The 20,620-nt window shown below is 40.8% G+C and overlaps 1 protein-coding gene across 6 annotated transcripts in view; it reads right to left on the bottom strand.

Annotated features, from left to right (window-relative positions):
* Positions 1 to 20,620, bottom strand: part of AIG1 (androgen induced 1) — a 318,831-nt gene that overhangs the window by 75,301 nt on the left and 222,910 nt on the right. Inside the window, exon 5 of one of the 6 annotated variants that reach the window (XM_034990852.1) lies at positions 9,840 to 11,017. The exons of the other annotated variants lie outside the window; for them this stretch is intronic. Within the exon in view, the coding sequence (XP_034846743.1) occupies positions 10,988 to 11,017 (30 nt within the window). The 3' untranslated portion in view covers positions 9,840 to 10,987. Of the gene's footprint in view, positions 1 to 9,839; positions 11,018 to 20,620 lie in introns of those variants that run through there. 6 annotated transcript variants of the gene reach the window in all.

Genomic DNA, 20,620 nt, shown 5'->3' with positions numbered 1-20,620 from the left:
TTCTCCAGGTGTGTTGAAACACTTTCAACTCCAACATTTGAAACATTTTATATGGAGGAAAGGTAAGTGTTACAATTTATATGTGTCTTTGTGCTTTATACTTCTCCCCTGTAGATTCTGATATTTAACCTAAGCTACTTTTTAGGGGAAGTCTGTCTGCTTAGTTCAAGGCCACCAATATTTACACGCCACCCCCAAATCCAGCTTTGCAAGGGTTACAAGTCACCAACATCGAAGAGCAACCAATGCCTTCCTTCTTCCTTCCCCAGTCCTCTGGAACATCAGCTGTGTTTGGGTTACAATGAGGCTCCCAGGTCATCTCCAAGCTGTTTGCTTGTGTTTGAAACTCTGGGACTCTCATTTTTAATTTTCTGCCCTTCCCCTTTAGCTAAAGAGCTGAAGCCAAAGAGAAAGCCATGCTTTTTTGTTTGTCAATTTTAATGAGCAAAAGGAAGAATGAGACCAACTGTGGGCTTTCTCTATGCAAAATGTACTGATCAATGAATAAGGAACTTCTGCAGGTGTGAGATGAGAAGCAACTAGTTAAGGGAAGGGCTCTGAAGTTGGGTGTGGGTGGCATTCTAGCTTTGTACTTACTAGCTTTGGGGCAGAAAGTCAGATTATTTAAGCCTCAGTTTACACATCTATAAAATGGGGTTAAAAAGAATAACTCACCTAATGGTATTCAAGAATAAGACAACATATATAAAGCGTTCATCATAGTACCTGGCACAGAATAAATGCTCAATAGATGTTTGTGTTGTCATTGTTTTATTGTCCCCAGCTGTAATCTTTCCTTGATTCTTCCTTGTGACCACAGTACCCCAGAGGGCTTTGAGTGAACTTAGAATAGAGTAGCCTTAACAGGCCCATATAGGGAATCTATGATCATGGATAGATGAATGAAAGAACAAGTGAATGGATGAAGTTTACTGGCTCTTAAAGAAAATCAGAGGATAGTAGTAAATTCCAACTATTTAATAAACACTGAGTACAATTATGTATATTGAACTGATGTAGTGGGATGGGGAGGGGTGTCTGTAAGAGTAGAAGACCCTTACTGTCTTTATTTACCCCCTTTTCCAATATGGTTTTGGCCCACATACTCTACAGAAATGGTTCAGTTGGCCTCCAGGTCACCACATCCAAATCTTAGTGTACTAAAACTTCCAAGCAGTTCACAGGCAGTAAATTTAAAACTAAATTCATCACCAGCCATCTTTTCAGGTTATTGTTCTTCTAGTGTTCCCTATCCATTATCCAAACAAGTGCTCAAATAAGACACTGTGAGTCATTCTGACTTCTTCCCTTCAGATTTCTGTTGGTAAAACTGGATAGGAAACACTGGGAATGGACCAGGGTCTTTTTTGGGGGGGGGGAGTGGGGGATATTCCTAACTTTGGCTATGAGCATATTAGACATGAGGAAGCCTTATGATGATCAAGTACATGTAAGTCTGCAACTTGGAAAGAAACTTTAGCTACATGGTAAATGAAGCCTTGGGTGTAGACAAGCTCACTTAGGAGAAAAGTATATATTAAGACCAGAAGAGGGCCTAAGAACAAGCCTTGGAGAACTCCACGTTTTGTGCTGGGTGGAAGAAGATGAGCCTGCAATGCACAGTAGAGGAAGTAGCCAGAGACATACAAGGAAAGCTGTTGTATTAAGGAACCAAGGGAAGGAAGATATGAAGAGAGAGCAACCAGTAACATTTAATGCTACTGAGGAGGCAAAATGAGGACTGAAAAATGTCTGTTGATATTCTGGCAAATGGAGGTCGGCAGAGACCTTGGTAAAAGCCACATCAGTAGTTGATGAGGACAGAAGACAATAGCGTAGTTGATCCTGCTAGTCCATATTATCCAATCTAAACTCTTAGGCCTAGAACTTAAGACCTTTCCTTAATTGTTCTTCAAGTTGTTTTCAGTGTAAAGTTTCATTTATAATCTCCAAAGTGGCTCTTTGCTTCCACTATGTCAGTCCTCCCAACGGATTTCTTTCTGCATTCTATTTACATATCCCTCTTTGATTTTTCTCTGCCAATTAAGTCCATGAAATACCTTCATTAGTTAGCAGTGGCTGCAGGGTAAGAAGCATGTGAGAGAAGAAAAATCTTTAAGCAAAAGTTTTATGAGTTTTGCAAAAGGGTGTGGGTGAGAAACAGAAGATACTGCTCTCTTTAATGTTAGCAATGATTAAGAAGAAATTTGCACTGGGATGATTTGTAATTCAGCATTGCTGAGTCAGTGCAAACATTAATTCTATTGATGATTTGAGTCATGATTTGCCAGTTGGTTGTTCACAATTCATGAAGAAGCTGAATGAACTCAGCTCATTTGAATTTGTTCAGCATGTTCAATACTCTCCCATTTTATGATAGGTTAAACGATGTGGAAGACTTTTGTCTTTATTTTACGGATGAGGAAATTGAGGGCTTGCATTCTCTAGCATTTGTATAGAAAAGTTTCAGTCTAGTGGGAAACATCTGACCTTTGTCTTTGGAGAAACCTAGATTCAAATACTGCCAATGTCAGTGATTAAATTGGAGGACTGTGGACATTTATTTGGCTTTTCTGATTCTCAGTTTCCTCATCTGTTAAATGGGAATAATAATATTCACATGGGATTGTCATGAGGACTAAATTATATAAACCCACAGCTGGACATAAGCAGGCATTCAATAGTTATTACTTTCCTTTCCTTTCCCTCCTTAACTTTCAAAATCCCAATAGAAAAAGCATCACCAGCTGCACATGGTTATGCTTAACCCTGAAAGCTGGCAGGATGTGATGAACGGTGAAGGAACTCAGCCTCTCACCAAAGTATATGCGTTTGGAATGAAGTCTCCATCTTTCACAGACCTTATTGGACACAAGTAAGAATTAGAACTCATGAAGGGGTTATCTTGGCCTGTTGGACTGACTGAGTTCAGGGGCGTCAAGAAACAGTGTGCATAGGTGAGGAGAGGGACCATGCTTTATCTTTCTATCTCCGCATGCCTTAATACAGTATCCAGAACCTACCAGACAACCCAAGAAACATGGGATGATGTGTTGGCTAGTTAATGCAACAGATGAAAAAAGCCAGGCTAGGGTGCCTGGGTGGCTCAGTCGTTAAGCGTCTGCCTTTGGCTCAGGTCATGATCCCAGGGTGCTGGGATCGAGTCCCGTGTCAGGCTCCCTGCTCAGCAGGCAGTCTGCTTCTCCCTCTCCCTCTGCCCCTCCCCACTGCTTGTGCACTCTCTCTTTCTCTCTCAAATAAATAAATAAATAAATAAAATCTTTAAAAAAAGGAAAAAGAAAAAAGCCTGGCTTAAAAAAAAAAATCTCAACTTGGCTTTGACACAAACTCTGCTTGACCTGGAGCAAATTACATGAAATATCACAATTTTAGTTCTTTGCAGAGCCCTTTAAAGCCAAAATGTTGTGAGAACCAAACCAAACCAAACCCAAACCAAAAAAGCAGACATAAACCTTTTTGTAAAAATATAAATGCTTAACTCTAATAGTTTAACCCATACACACATGCAGAAACTGTTATATATTCCCATTGAAAACCCCAAAGACTCGTAAGTATTGCATTTGTACTAATTTCAGAGGTTGAATTTGTTTTTTAAAGAGTTTTCTCAATTCTTTGCAGAAGTCAGTGAATTTTGTTTCTGTTGTTTTTGTTGTTTTTTTACAAAGTTATGCTACCTAGAAATATTCAAATATCTCTAAATAGTAAACAGTACATTTTAAACTTTATTTTAGTGACTCAGGTGCTATTGCGAAGGAACAAAATGGATGGGACCCCAGAATCTTGGAACAACACTCCCTAAAAGCCATCCGGCACGGATCAAGGCAGTAAGCTGCTAGCTGTCTTTGAAACTGACACAGTGACTTCAGCTCAAATGACATGGCCGCTTTAAAATGATTCTTTCCAAAATAGCAGTTCACGAGAAAGTCATAGGTTGTCTTAAATATTTAGTTCCTGTGACTCCAGCTGCATGCTTTAGGGGCAAATGAGGCCAAAGGTTGAAAATATTTCCAAAGCCAATTAGATGATTTAAGATTTCCAGGCCCCTCCTGTCATCATTGTCCTCAAATGAGGAAAGGGAAGTGAGCATTGTCTTAATTTTCCCATCCACTACTGACATTTTTATAAGAGGCTGCAGTCAGAGGAAATAAATATGTTAAAAAAAAATCTTTATAAAAAACCCCAAAAAACTGGGAATGTAATTTTCTTTTTTTCTTCTGATAATCTCAATATATAGAGAGTACTAAACAAAGAAAGCAATATATACTAAGAACTGTTGATGGACCTGGTTCCATTCACGGAATTCCACGGAGTGTACTTTGCATTAGGGAAATACCTTATTGATAATGTATTATATTCAGCAGGATGCTTTCTGACCCTATTATATGTTCCATTTTTATACACTTGGCATCCATGAAAGATTTGGTCTGGATTTAATAGCTCCATAACTAAAAAAAAAATAATTTGGAAATCACTGGGCTAGAAAAATGTCTAAATCTACCAAAATAAAATTTATTAATGACCAGTGAAAATCTAAAGTTCAGTTTTAAAAATTCAACAGCACAAATATGCAATAAAAATGGTAGCCCCTGGGGCGCCTGGGTGGCTCAGTCTGTGAAGCATCTGACTCTTGATTTCATGTCAGGTCATGATCTCAGGGTTGTGAGATTGAGCCCTGCATTGGGCTCAGTGCACAGCGGGGAGGCTGCTAAAGATTCTCTCTCTCCCTTACCCTCTGCCCTCTCCCTGCTTTCTCTCTCTCTCTCTCTCACTCTCAAATAAGTAAATAAATAAAATCTTTTAAAAAAAATAGTAGTTCAAGACCCATATAAAGGTGCAGACCTAGAAAACATGGAGAAAGGGTAGGGGTAATTTTTAAAGATCAGTCCTCCTCTATTTTCCATTTAAAAAATTCTAATTTCTGGAGCACCTGCGTGGCTCAGTCGTGATCTCAGGGTCCTGGGATTGAGCCCCACATCGGGCTTCCTGCTCGGCGGGAAGCCTGCTTCTCCCTCTCCCTCTCCCCCATTTGTGTTCTTGCTCTCACTATCTCTCTCTGTCAAATAAATAAATAAAATCTTTAAAAAAATTTCTAATTTCTTTCAGGTTTTACCATAGAGCCCATCTCCCTGACCACTTGTTTTCAGTGCTTTTCTCTGCACATTATATAGGCATGAACAGCACTGCCTATAATTGGGAAGTTCAACTTTATTTATTTTTGCAATACTATTATTACGTCCTAAATTCATAATTGCTTTTTAATTTGCTATTCCTTTTTACCTACCTCAGTTATTTATTTGATTTATAAAACTGTATTTCTCTTAAGCACATAAGCCACCATTTCCAAAGGAAGACACTCTAAAAGTATATGATAATGAAAAATACAACATCATCATGTTAGTCAACTTAATAGGATAAAAAACCATATCCTCCAATGATTCCCTAATCTTTAGAGAGAGTGGCTGATTTGTAGCCAAACAAAATATCTCAAAATCTAGAGAGGATGGAGCAACAGAGTTTATAGAATCATAGACTCTTTATGAAGGATTACCATATATCATCACACCTAGAAAAATAATTAGAAAACTTGATGTAAAACACTGTGTCCTATCTATTAGCATTCTTTGAAATTCTCATGAAAGGCGTGAAATCTCTCTCCAGAAATGTCCACATATACACACTCATACACACATTTTCACAAGCTAGCTGTGACCTTCAATCCACCCATGGGCATTGTTGGTAACCTCATGTTATGGACTGAATTACATTCCCCCCCTAAATTCATATGTTGAAGCTCCCATCTCCCTATATGACTGTATTTGAAGATAGGGCCTTGAAAGCCGTAATTGAGGTTCAATGAGATCATAAGTGTGGGGCCCTAATCCAGTAGGACTAGTGTCCTTATAAGTAGAGGGAGATACACCAGGGGTATGCCCACACAGAGAAAAGGCCTTGTGAGGACACAGTGAGAAGGCAGCCATCTGCAAGCCAAGGAGAGAGGCCTTGGGAGAAACCAACCCTGCTGACACCCTGATCTTGGACTTCTAGCCTCTACAATTGTGAGTAATAAATTTCTGTTGTTTAAGTCACCCAGTCTGTGCTATTTTGTGATGGCAGCCCTAGAAAATTAGTACATCCCATGACTGAAAGACCCATTATTATATATGAAGGACAGTGTGGTTTGATTGATGCTGCTAATTGTGGACCAGTGCTGTTCTGTACTTGAGCACTGGCTGATGCTCGTACCTGCGAGTTTACTTGAGATCACAGAATCAGAGACTTCAAGAGTCTAGCCTTATAAGCTATCATAAGTCTATTAGCATCTTCCTTAGAAAACAAAAATATAATTCATTAGAGCCAGAAGTGTTACAGATCTAAGTCAGTGACTTAAATTGGAAAAAAATAAAAAGCTCAAGAGAATCAACCCATAACTAGTCCATGAGTCTATGAATCAATATCTAAGAAAAAGAAAAATTCCCTGGAATTCAGCTTCAGGTTGCATTTACCTATGAAACAAAACAAGTGTATCACCAGGATGGCTAGATCACTGCCTTATGACAGGGTCTAACTGCTAAGGGGACTGAGGAAGATTCTCACACATAACTTACGTTGTTTTAGATTTGGGCTTGGTCATGTCTAATGTCTCGGGATGTCCACCTGGGCCAGAGTTTCCACCTATGAACGGGCCACTTGAGATGCCATTCCCTGCTTCATGTAAGTTACAGAGGCTGCAGCACAATTAAGAATAAAGCGTGCCAAGACCCTCTCCTCCAAGTAACGCTGCAAAGTGGTTTTTCTTAGATTTCCACATTTTCTCCAGATCTCTCTGAAATTACCAAGACCTACTACTGCTCCTTATTATTATTGTTGCTTATTGCTGCTTACTGCAACAGACCCATGTAAGGCAGGAACCCACCATTTTCAAAAGGTATTTTTTTCCCTGCACGGAAGGGAAGAAGCCTTTGAAGAGAAAACAGGGTCAGTGGGCGCTGAGTTCAAAGCACTCCCCGATGGCTAGGACGCAAGTGAAGACTTCAAAAAGGAAAAGCGCCAGCCTTTGATGAATCTAAAAATTCAAAAGAATTTCTTCTGCTAGCCTAACAGGGAGATTCTTCCACACTGAGCTGCCGGGAGAGACAGTGGCATGGCTACTAACCCATGAGATTTAGCGTAAACAAACCAGGACCAGGAACATCAGCACAGGGGACTGCTGCAGTGGAAGAGTTGTTTAGTCTTAAGAATTTAAAAATGATTTGAAATCGTTCCTTGAATTACACATTATGAAAGACTCTGAAAATAATTTACTGTCCCTGTTGAAACATTTAGATTTTCAGTACAAATATCACGGATTTCCTAGAATGACTACAGTAAATGCATCATCGATAAACATCAGCTTGTGGATAAATATTTTGCTTGGAAATAATCTGTTCATATACTTAGTGTGAAATAGTTAATGAGCTCCCGATGGCAGAAGTACAGGACTCCTAACTTCCCTACATGGCTATGCTGAAGATCTGTTAACTGGACAATTTGTCCCAGCATCTCAACTTGACATTTGGGAAGCGTATCCTCAGAGAATAACAATGAGTGTTATTTTAATAAGTGTAATACTTTAAAACATATTTAATATATTTTTAAAATTTGATAATAAACAATGTTAGTTAAAGTAATTTGGTTAACATGATACGTGGTATGTTCTGGGTCAGAGGACCCTTACCTGGTGGTAAATCCAGGAATCTAATTCCATTTATATAAGAAAAACAGACTAAATTCTATATCCAACTGAGCAAGAAATAACTATTTGGAACCTGACCCATTCAAAATACTTGAAAATACCTAAGAATGCCTATGGTAGTTACCAGATGTGGTAGACAACCCTAAGATGTGTTTTCCATGATCCCAGCTTCCTGGTATTCGTGCCTTTGAGGATAGGCTGGCTTACTGGCTTGCTTCTAACTGAAGTATATGGTAAAGTAGATGGCATGTTACTTCTATGACTAGGCTAGATAAGATTGGGACTTCTGTTTTGCTAGCAGGCTACTTCCCTTGCTGGCTTTGATAAGGCAAGTAGCTATGTTGGGGAGGCCCACATGGCAAGAGCTGAGGGGGTCTCCTCTGGCTAAGAGCCCGTTAGAAACTGAGGCCCTGAGTCAAACAGCCCTGAAAAAACTGAATCCTGCCAACAGCCACATGAGCTTAGAAGGAGATCCTTCCCCACTCACCCCTGGCTGACGCATTCACAGCACCCTGCAAGAGACCCTAAAGCAAACGACCCAGCTAAGCCATGTTTGGACTCCTGACCTACAGAAACTGTGAGATGATGAATGTATGTGGTTTTAAGCTGCTAAGTTTCTGGCAATTCGTTACAGAGCAATAGAAAAAAAAACCTAAGAAAGCCAATGTAGATTCATCTAAACATTTTGATTTTACCCATAGAAGTTCAGACTAGTCTTCGATGTTGCTTCAAAATAATTTTTTTTACCTTATAACTTCCTAGCACATTAAGGGTTTTATCACAAAATTTCTCCACTCTCGTTGAACCTCCCCATTTCCCCCCATTTTCTACCTATTCAGTGATCCAGTATTTGTTGTCTTCCTGGACTATGCTTTGAGAGAAGGATGAACCTGACGGTCGAGCACTCTTAAGTCTGCCCCAGAAGGGGAGGCATACATGTAAATATCTGGTTTTCAAGAGAGAAATAAGTGATACAGAAAAGGGATAAGGTGGCATGAAAGTTCCAAAGAGGAGAAAGTTCTATCTGTGGGGCTGGAGTTTGATTAAGCTTTAGAGTCGCAGGGAGGGAGAACAAAAATGGAAAGAAGCTGTAATGGGGTTTATTTCAGAAACAACAGTTTGCTTCATTTAAAGGGAACAAGAGGGAGGGCCGCCTGCCTTTCTTATCCAGAGTGTGTATGTAGGTGGTGGAAGGAAGAACAGTGGAAAGAACTACAAAAGGCCGGGGACGGGGCCAGGAGGGGGGGAAAAAAAGGGCCTGAAAAGCAGCAGCTCTAAAATAAAGTGTGATCTGGGGCCAGAGGGGTCATTTGGGTGCATAGAGCCAGAAAGTTAAAAAACAAAACAAAACCGTTTAGGAGGACTTCATCTGGGGAATTCATGTACCCATTCAACACAGTATGAAGCACCTGTCGCATGCGCAGAGCAGTCCCACTCACAGAGCTGGCTGGCCCTTTGGCCACCTCCGGAAGGCTTGCCACTGGGCTATCCTGAACCCGCCTCAGGCCAAAATCCACCCTCGTTTGTAAAAAAATAGCATCTGATAGGCTGGTTCTCAAGACAAGAACTCTGGAAACTTCCATGGAACATTTAAGGCTTCTATAAAGATTACCATAAAATGGGTGATTTAAAGCAAGGAGAATTTATTCTTTCACAGTGCCGAAGGCTAAAAATCTGAAATTAAAGTTGGTTGGAGAGGCAGTCCCTCCAAAGGCTCCAGAGCAGCCCCCTTCCCCGCCTCTTCCAGCATCTAGAAGCTGATGGCATTCCTTGGCCTGGGGCTGCATTACTGCAGTCCCTGGCCCTGTGGTCATGCTGCCTCCTCCTGTTCAGCATGTCTGCCTCTTCTCCCACCGCCTTCCTCGTAGACGGACCCTGGTGACCCAAGAGAAGCCCCTCCTTCCCAGATCCTTAAGCAATCACATCTTTCTGCCGCATTAAGTTAATAACCACTCTTTTGCCATACTAGGCAATATTCACAGGTTCTGGAGATTAAGACATAGACATATTATCTGTCAAAATTTGTTTTTTTTTTTTTTTTTTTACATTTCAAAATAAACTTACTCACGGAATGCCTTTGAGATTTGTAACTTCCCCCATGTTTGGCATGCCAGTTAGCCCCTCCTCAAATCATGGTAATTAGCAAGAAAACATTTAAAACAGAAAAACCACTGAGTTATTTCAGGGAGGAATATAAAGAGCTGCCTCCTATTCCAGAGACAACCTTGATGGGATAAGAAGACACAGGTTATCCCATTGGTGGAAAAGAATGACGAAAGCCCAGGGCCTGTGCATAGGGCACACAGAGAGCTGGGCCAGAAAGGGGACAAGGTCTGGGGTTCAACTGGTATGGCTCACCTTGTTTTGGACAGGCCACAGTGCTCTCTGAGAAGCCCCATGGTGCCTGCCATGCTCACTTTCCTTTTTCTCAGGGATTTCTTATGCATGGCTTGTCATGCTGTCTGTCCCATGACTTGACTTTCCTGGTTGAAGCTAGCTGGACAAGGAGCCAGTGCTTGATCAAAGACAGCCTACTATAGGCAGGTAGTGGCCCTGAGGATGACCTGCCTGTTGCAATATATGCCCAACGGAGCTGCATCATATGGGATCATGACCGCCGGCCCCGGCTTTAAATGGCAGACACATAAAGAGCATTAACAAACAGTAGGGTGGTCTGAAGCAAAAGACACAGGAAGAAGGCAGGAAGCAGAAGCCATGAGATCCTAGAAACTATGAAAGATAGTTTGTAACAACAGCAGGAACCATGCTGTCGTCGTGGAATGGGAAGTCCAAGCTGGTAGACAGAGAGGCGGTTATAGAAGGGCTGAGTATTGAACTTGAGAGGCTATCAGAGCTGCTGTCGGGTTTCCAGAACTACTGTCAGATGGAAGGCGCTTCCGTCCAGGGTTGGCTCTAATAATGACCCACGTTCGCTTCCCTGTGAGGTGGTTTCATGTCTTCCCTTACAGGGAAGGGTAGGTTACCACGCATCCTCCTACTGCATCCACGTGAGCTTCAGTAACCCTTCCTGGTTTCATTCTCACAACTGAGAATAACTTGAAACCCAGCCTGCTTATCCCATTGGTGCCCCAAAATACTTAGTACCTGGTTATTCTGTCAGCGTGATGGGAAATGGCTTCAAACCGACCATTTGTCCCCACAGAAGAAATGCCAGGCATCAAAGGACATCTCCATACCTGGAAGTGGCTTCATGATTTCCCTCAGTTGTGGTCATCAACATACGGTGTGAAAACACTTCAAAAACTGCAATGTATTTAGAAATGGTAATTAAATTACTTTGTGGTAAATGTGCCCTAATTTTAAACACATGTATATTATGTAATTATGGGCTTAACTTTCAATTAACACTATCAACCCCTCTTATAAGCCAAAATTAAATACGCGGGTGTTGGTCATCTCATTTCCCTTAAAGGGAATGAATGTGGATGCTGAAATGAGTATAGATGATAGGTTGTCCTGTTCCACACATTTCACAAATTCCAGTTTTTCAATGGAGACATAATTTCAGGTCTATTACATTCTTGACATTTTCTGTGTTTCAGAATCTCTGTGGAACTTAAAAATATATGTATATGTATATGTATATATATTTATATAGTTGCTTAAACCTTATTCTGGGAGATTCTGATTAACGAGGCATTCAACTAACGGAAGGGGACCGTAGGATGTGGAGGAAAGATACGCTTATTTTTTGCCTCGATTCAGGGTCAGTTGACTGAACTCACACAGCTTGTTTCCTCGGACACCAGCAGGATCTGTGGGTGGGAGATGCCACCCCTTTGGTTTTCCTCAATGATCTTTCTCTGTTTGCAGTGGTTACTCAGAAAAACTCTTCTGGAGGGTGGTGTGGAGGTGGGGGGAGGTGCGGATCTCTTCCCACTTCTCCCCTCACAACCATTCAGGCTTGACAAACAACAAAGATCGGGTTTTTAAAGGAACAAGTTGTAACCTGTATCTGTAATTACATCTTAAATTTCAGCGTACTGGAGACCGCTGCCCAAGACATGAAACTGTGCCTTCAAGAATATGTAAGGACAAATGTCTCGTACGTGTGCCACTGTGATGAACTATATGCAAACAGGTGACTCTAACTCTTCCTTCATAAAGACTTGGCTTTAAACTTGCATGCATATATTGGTAAGTCCTGGTAGCACTTTTTTTTCCCCCCGTGAAGAAATAATACAGAACTATTAGCTTCATAGATAATACTATTTTCAAGACTCATAAAAACTCCATTGACTCTTAATAGTCACTCCCAGGAGATCACAAAGGAGCATTTTCCTTTTGAGACAGACACCGATGCTCAGCATGGCTAACTGTGCTAGAGGGAGAACTCAGTGAGGGTTATTAGCAACTTCACTTATTTCAGGGGTGTAAGAAGCAAGAGCACTTTAGACAGTGGTCAGTGGGCCTCTTGTGTTTTTGCAAGGGAAAGACAGAGGAACACAGAAAAACCAAGAACTCTTGAACCAGATCCACCCTCCTTCAAAATCAGGTCCTACCATTTATCAGCAGTCTGATCCCAGGAGAGTCAATTAACATATCTGTAGGTAGCAAAGAGGGATGTTTACAGATCCTATAGAAAGACTGCCTGGATCTGAACCCTGGCTCTCTTGCTTCCCACCTAGGAGTATTTAGGCAAGTTTCTTAACCTCTCTGCATTTCATTTGCTTCATCTATAAAATGGGAACGCTAATAGTGAAGACTTAACCTACTCAAAGAGAGGTCTGGCTTTTGCTCTCAGCTATTAGGAGCTGCTCCCTACACCCTTGGAATAACCTGCCAGACAGGAGTGTCTCTGCCCAGGAGCTTTGGCCACCAAACAGTCTAACAATGTGATTTTATGATGGGGGTTTCGGGCCACGTGGTAGCAGTTCTGCCTCCACAAAGACCCGGAGACTACAGGTTAGCCATGTGATGGCACATAGCAGTGAGTGAGTGAGCCCCAGTGCAAACTCTGGACACCAGAGGCTCACGTGAACGTCCCTGGTTGATGAGATTCCACGCATGGGTGTCATACAGCCTCACAGAGAGGAATTGGTGCCATCCGTAGGTCCATGGGGGGAGGACAATTGGAAACTCCATTATTTGGATCTGTCTGGACTCTGCTCTATATGCCTATTCCTTTGGCTTACTTTAATCTCTATTCTTGTAAAAAACCACAATCATCAATATGACAACATTCAGTGAGTTTTGTGAGCCCTTTTAGCAGATTTTTGAACCTGAGGATGGTTTTGGGACCCTGTGAACTTGCAAATGATATCAAAAGAGAGGATGGTCTTGTGTGAACACTGTTGCCTCTAGTTTTGTGGTTTATTAATTCTCATAGTGGCTGAAGCTTCTGCATTTCCTCCTGGACTTGTTGGAAGGATTACAAATTCTGATATGTAAAACACATAGAACAGTGCATGGTATATAAGGTGCTCAGTAAATGTTGGCTATTGCTTTATGAACGTCACACACAGACATCAACAAATCATTTTTTTAAATAAACATGTACTAAGTGCCAGTTTGTGTGGCACTCAAGCGGATCATCTGAATTCCCAATGAACTCTAAGAGTAAATGAAAAGAAACTTAGAGAGGTTCAGTAACTAACCTGTTAGTCAGTTTGTAAGCAGAAGCTAGGACTTAAACCGTGTTCTTTGTGACTTGAACACAGACTCCTATTTCTGAAAGCTTATGCTTCTAGCTGTTAGGCTAGACTGCTCCATAAAATACCTCTGCTGAAGTTGTTTATCGACTACACAGCTATAAGGATTACAGATGATGTTTGCAAGCACCCATGCAAGTGATCAATAAATGGGAGCAACGGTTACCTCCCAGTGTTCTTCCTTGCAGGATAGAGTCATCCAAACAATTCTATAGGAAAAATATGGATGAAGAGCCCCATTTCAAAAACTCCTTCACTGGCTGGTAGCAAAGAAGAGCACCCTCATCTCAAACTTGTTTATTCTTTTTTAAAGCAATTATCATTCTGTAGGATTGTAGCTTTGGGAGGGGCAATATTTATTCTTGATTGGGTTTTCTACTGACATATGAAATGAATAAGCATTTTAGTTTCTGAATTAGAGTGTATCAAATTCCATTATAGTATCAATAAAATGAAAGAAGCAGTAAATTTAGGGCAGAGCCCTCAGGGGGAAAAAATCAAATCACCATGAAACTCTACACACTTAAAATCTTCTGTAGAAGCTGTGTTCATTTTTTTTTTTACTACTTTTGTATAAATAGATGCCATTTCAGTACACTTTGCTGCTGCATATATCAAAATGCTGTCTAGAAAAAGAATTGACAATAATTCCTGCAATTTCTCTCATTTGGTGGATCAGACTAATTACACGCCCACTACTTCACCTCTCCCCGGCAACTAGCGCCTCTTCCCTTTCTTCTTCCTGGTCTTATTCATTTTAACCTCCTTCCCTTTTCTTCAGTGTCTCACAAATTTGACTTCATTCTTCATGCTTTCCGGTACATTTTGTACTTATGAACATGTGCTATTAATAGCAATGTTTCAAATTGGGATAATTCCTCAAATTGCATGCTGCCTGGTTGCCATGGGACCCAGTCTGTTATTAGGTTCCCTTGGTTCATCTTTGGGGTGCCAACTCACCTTGAAAAGTATTACAGGACTCTCATAAACCTGGGTAACCCTTCTATGACTTAACTGGCATGGGATAGGAAAGCGCTGAAACACTTAATTGTCCCCAAATTCTCACTATAGATAATTATTCAATCTTCTGTTTTATTCTGTTTGTATAGGTATTTGGCTTTTCTTCCTTCCTTCCTTCCTTCCTTCCTTCCTTCCTCCCTCCCTCCCTCCCTTCCTTCCTTCCTTTTGGGTTATCTATTAAAAAAATAAATCCATATCCTGGATAATGGCAATACTTACCACTAAAATAGGTTTAGTAATACTTTTCCATCTACATCGAATGGTTATTGTGGACACCAAATGATATAATGTAGGTGAGAGAAAGTGATTTGCCAACTATCCTATACAAATGTAAGAGATTATTATAATATTAACTTGGGGAATGAGGACTGGCTAATGTTCAATGTTTTGAAGAATAAATCCAGAAGCTTTGTTTATTACCTGGGCTTTGAGAGGTGCTACCCCCCAACTAAAAGCAATAATGGTCACTGATCCTTAATGATGCTAATTTAGTGATAACAATGTTACCAACTGTTTCTTCTTCTTTTTTTAAATTTAAATTCAACTAGCCAACACATACATCATTAGTTTCAGGTGTAATGTTCAATGATTCATCAGGTGCATGTAACACCCAATGCTCATCACATCATATGCCCTCCTTAATGTTCATCACCCAGTTACCCCATCCCCGCACCCACCTCCCCTCCAGCAACCCTCAGTTTGTTTCCCAGAGTCGAGAGTCTCTCATTGTGTTTTTCCCTCTGATTTCTTCCCATTCAGTTTTCCCTCCCTTCCCCTATGATCCTCTGCGCTATTTCTTATATTCCACATGTGAGTGAAACCACATAATTCTCTTTCTCTGATTGACTTATTTCACTTCGCATAACACCCTCCAGCAGTTGCATCCATGTCAATGTAAATAGTTGAGTAATATTCCATTGCATATCTGTTTCTTCTTTCAAAGTTGACCTATTAGATTAATGGCTAAGCATGTTTCCTTTGTTGAGTATTTATTTAAATATAATGACTTCTCAGAGTTGGAACCTAAGTTCAGGGACTCTGGATTGCCAGGAAAAGGCTATAGTGGTATATATAAGCTATGAGCTTGTGAACCCAAACTGAATTTATACGTTTTTCAAAAAAAGAAGTAACCTGATTATGTAACAGATCATAAAAGCCCCTGAATACATGTTCAGATGCCAGGACTCTTCCAAACTCCCCACCTTTTCCCAGCTTGTACGGGAATTTTCACAATTAAATCAGTTGTCCATCTGGTCCCTTTAAGCCCACAGTGTTTTGTGTGTGGCACTTCAGGTTAAACTGTTGAGGGGGAAAGCCTTCTTTTTCCTGAATCTTCTGCTCCAAGTACATTGTGAGTTCTTAGCAGTGACATCATGAGAGTATATACCTATGTGAAGCATTTACCACGTGTTCAGAGGCTACGCAGTGTATGGGGGACTCATGGGGTCATTGTAATGATTCCCTCAAGGAATCCACATACCTCAGACTGGGAGTTTTTTTGCCAAAAAAATCCTTAAGCTCTTACCTGGTGATCAAGGGGGGGCAGCTCCTGACCGGAGGCCTGCCTCCCACTCCCGCTCCTTGCTATTCTGCCACTCAGACCCTAGGCTGAGAAAACATCTTCATAGGCCTTGCTATTTAGAGCTCCCAGGCCTATCCCACCTTGACTGAGAAGTGAATTCTCTCCTCCTCCTAACCTCATTCATATTCATTTCCTCCAGGAAACACTCCTTCAGGAATAGACAGCTACTCTTTCTTCTGTGTTCCCACACCACGGAATGTATAATCCTGCTATTTCATCTTGCAGTTTTGTAAGCCACTGTTGCTAGGTCTGTTTCCCTCAATAGTCTGAGAACTGTTTGAGGTCAGATGCTGTTTTATTCATCTTTGCTTTACCAGCGCGGAGCAGAGAAAGCAAAGAGGTTTCGATGCATGTGCCAATTGTCGTGGCTTGGGAGGATCGCCAGAGCACTAGGGTGGGAAGGATTTTGATGCCAAATCCTGGTACAGCAGAGAAGAGTGTTGTGATTGATTAGCTGTGTCTGTATTGAGAGCAGAAGGGGAGAGCTGAGACATGAGTGCCACATGCACACATCCCCATAGAGGGGTAAGCTTGATAATGCCTGTTGTGTGCACAGAGTATACTTTCTGGTTCAAACCCAATGGACATCCAGTCACAGATGAGCCTGGCAAGCATCCATGATAAATGCCTGTTGCTGTTTTATTCTCCTTTAACCTCAACTCTTTCCAGAATCTCCATCTCTTAAATCTCACTTTCCCTCCACACTCGGGGGCATTTCTTTTTTTATTGTATTCTCAGTAACAGTAAGGCAGTGGTCTAGGGCAATACTCTGAACCACAGTCAGCTGGCAATATTGAATAATTTCTCCTCTTAAGCAAGTACAGAAAGTCTTCTTCCTCCACTGTCTTATATCCATACTTTACCAATACCCCTGTTACCACTGTTTTACCAAATAAAATGTACAAGTTCATCTCGGGTGACTTAACATCAGACATCTGGAAAGATGAGACTTCACCTGGTCAAAAGATTCTGGGCATTTTGGAATCTAGGATACTTTATCTGGTTATTTTTAACTGGGAGGTCATTCAAAGAGAGATAAGACTAGGGTTCCAAGCAAGTATGTAATTATGGGTAAGTACCTTGCCAAGTCCAAGAATGCATGGGCTTCCTTTTATTTATTTATTTTTTTGGAACTCCTACCAATGCTATTTTCACAATTTCACTTGGCATTCCAAGAATAGCGCTCTTTCTGACCCATCCTGGAATTATTTGGCTTTTATTATCTTCTTGAAATGCTTTAGATAAACTGTGAATATCCTAGATAGAATTCCAATTCTGCACTCAATAAGGCTTAGCATCAACATATACAACTGCAACTGTTGCCACACAATCAACTGATTGTTATCAAGAGCTGAAAAGAAGCTGGACCCAAGCTCATTGTAAAAGGAAGGGCATGAATTGATATAAGCCCTGTGGAGTAATAAAAACACCCTCCGGTCTGGTCTCAGGAACCAACTCTGTCTGCCAACGAACTTTATGTAGATCTAGGATGGAAATAATGTTGGCAGAACCCAATAACCCTAGTGGGTCATCCATTCCAGGGCATCAGATAGGAGTCAGGCTCAATAACATGATGTCTTCCACAGACCACACACAACCTGGTCTAAGAGAGACAGATACCCCAGGAGTTTCAGTAAGGTCATAGTCTTAGCCATCATGTCACACATATTCCTCTTGCAAGGTGCATATGACATTACCACTTGCATGAAATGGAAGCATTCTGTATCTAGTTAATGGGTGGCTAGATTTATCTTTCTTGGGTTTTCCCAATTGAAAGCAACAAATAACTAGTTTAGTTTTATCTGTAGGTGCCATAGTTCTGACTTCTTGGACACATATTGACTTAGCACACAGATTTAGAATTCTCTTAATCCATTCCTTGATGTCATGGGGTCACTAACTTTGATTGTACGGCAAGTAAAAATGGCCTATGATTTGGAGTCAAGATAGAACTCGATAGGAAATTTTGGCTCTGCCAATCAGTAGCTGTATGACTCTGAGCAATTCATTATAACTCTTTGTAGCTTTAACTTTTTCATCTGAAAAATGGGGGTAATACTCTCTTTCTCTTAGGGTTGTGGAAGATTGAACAAAGGTACATATATATAAGCCACCCTATAGTAGAGATTTAAAAAAGTATTGCAATTCTATCTTTATAGTTATTGTTACAGATGTATTATTATGTCCTTTGATGTGAGTTTGTTATGATATATAGATTTTGGTTTTCTTTTCTCATATTATGTACCAATCCTACCACTCACTTAAATTTGTCTTCCCTTACTGTGGCTCGAATCCCCTTCTATTATTTCTGAGATTTGGATGCTTTCTCATGCTGGAAGTCTTGGGAATTCTCAGTTCTCCTCAGACTGCTATTACTCCTGCTCATCATAAGCCCTTCTTTCTACTTTTCCTTTTTACCCCAGAGGAGGAAATATGTTGACACAGACAAAAGCCCAGCTGTGTGACCTTGGGATATGGCTTAAATGCTCTGTACTTTTGTTTCCTCATCTGTAAAATGGGGAGAACAATAGAACTTATCTCATAGGGTCATTGTGAGGATTAGCAAAGTTCAAATAGTACCTGCCACCCAACCAGCACAATGGAAATGAATGGAAAAATAAAAGGAAATGAAATATAAAGTGGAGCTTTGATAGGAGATGTAACAGCAGGGCTGCACAGTAATAAATTCTCTTTACCTGGCTCCTTTCTTTCTGTCTTTTAATGCCCCACCCCAGAAGTGGGAAGATGGTGACAGTCCAAATAGGCGTTTGGATCTGACGGAAAAGTTGTCAAGAAAGTTTAGTTTGAGCAAGGAATATAGGCTGAGGGGTAAAAAGGCTCCACATGACTCTAAAATGGCTCCGTCTCATTCATGAGGCCTGGGGGTTCCCCTTGGGCATTTGGACTAGTTCTGTGCTAAAATAGTGTTTCTGAAGTATGCCCAGGGTCTGTCAGGAGTTCTCTCAACCCTTTGTTAAAAGTGACTTTGATATCTTCCTTGTGCCCAGGAAAAGATCCACTGCTGAGGCTGTGATTTTTTTTATTTGTTTGTTTTTAATTTTCTTTAGAGCATTCTTCCAATACCCTCTGAGGATGGGTTGAAGTTCTCCAGGGGGCTTTGCAAACATTAGGTCAATGTTTGTATAGGAAAATCTAGAAATCTGAGTAACTTCCTTATAAGCGAAGAGCGAATAGGAATGTGTAAGATTTCTGCTTCAGGGGTAACTAACTCTTCATGGAAGTCCTTTCAGTCAAGACACTCAGAGTGTGGTCTATGGACAGGTGACTGGCTGTTGGTACAGATCCATGAAAAGATAAGTACAGGAATTGAGAATCTAGAAACTTCTAAAGCAATTTGCCCATTGAATGTAATGCAAGATTTGGTGTTTGAATGCTGTTTGTCTTTTGTTTTCTTTTTCTAGTAATCAATTTTTTGTTGTATTTTATAAAAATGTGGTTTCATACAAGATTGGAAATTTAAAAAAGCATGCTCCTTTACCTCAGATAGTTTTAAGCGCTAGGAAATGTCTCCCAGCTGTGGGTCCAGAGGTGAGGAGCCATGATTGATGGCTCAGATCTGTGATTCCATAATTTTATGATCCCCGGGAGAAAGTGGTGTCTGTGGTTTATGTGTTTTATGCAGAAATACCAGGTTTGTTAAAGAAAAAAGTCTTTATGGAAACTTGAGCTCCTATCTAGCCTTGTTAAGGTCCATAGATTGTTACTAGCAATCTATTTATGGTCATTCAAATTTCTTACAACAGGGGTTGTCGTGTCAGATCTAAATTTCAATCCCGACTCTGTCCCTTGCTACTTATGTGACCTAGGAGCTCCTGATTCTCATTTAATTTCTCTAAGCTTTAAGTGTGAAAGTACTGTTTATTTCCTAGGGTTGTTTTGAAGCTCAAGTAGTTGACACTTGTAGAGTATCACTGTTTGACAGGCACATAGTAATATAAAACAACACACACATATTCATTTAATCCTCATAACAACCTCTGAGGTGGTTACTATTGCCATTCCTATTTTGTAGGTGAGAAAGCTGAGGCACAGAGGGATTAAGTGATTTGCCCAAAGCCATACAACCAGGAAGCAGTACAGCTGACATTCAAACCCATGAGGGTGGCTAGAGTCTATCATTTCACCCCCTACATCAGGATTCTTTTCATGAGTAGTTTGAATAAATGTTTGCTCCTTGCACATTTCAACTCTTTGCCCGCTGTGAGTGGGCTTAGGTAGTAGCTCAGTTCCATCAGACCCTCGTATGTTACACATACCTAAAGATAGGGAGTCCTGCCTTTATCCCCAACCTATTGACACATTTTACAATTCTACTCAGGTAAAACATCCTGAGCCAGATATGGTTAATACAGTGAAGCTAGGAGAGTACTTGATAAGTTCCAGTTGCCTACATGGCCAAACATATAGGTCACCGTTGGCCAACTCCTCCCTTCATTTATTCAATCATCCATTTGTTCAACATCCATGTTTTGAACATTGATAGCATGTCAGGTCTTGTGCTAGAGCACAGGAAGATGTAAGGACACACACCCCACTGTTAAGGAGGTGAAGTTTACTGGGTAAGATGGGTTC

This window comes from Mirounga leonina, unplaced genomic scaffold (genome assembly GCF_011800145.1).
Source record: "Mirounga leonina isolate KUSES-001 unplaced genomic scaffold, KU_Mleo_1.0 Mir_53, whole genome shotgun sequence".
Classification (NCBI taxonomy): domain Eukaryota; kingdom Metazoa; phylum Chordata; class Mammalia; order Carnivora; family Phocidae; genus Mirounga; species Mirounga leonina.
The sequence above is the reverse complement of the archived record's forward strand: the minus strand, read 5'-3'. Positions and strand labels throughout refer to the sequence as shown.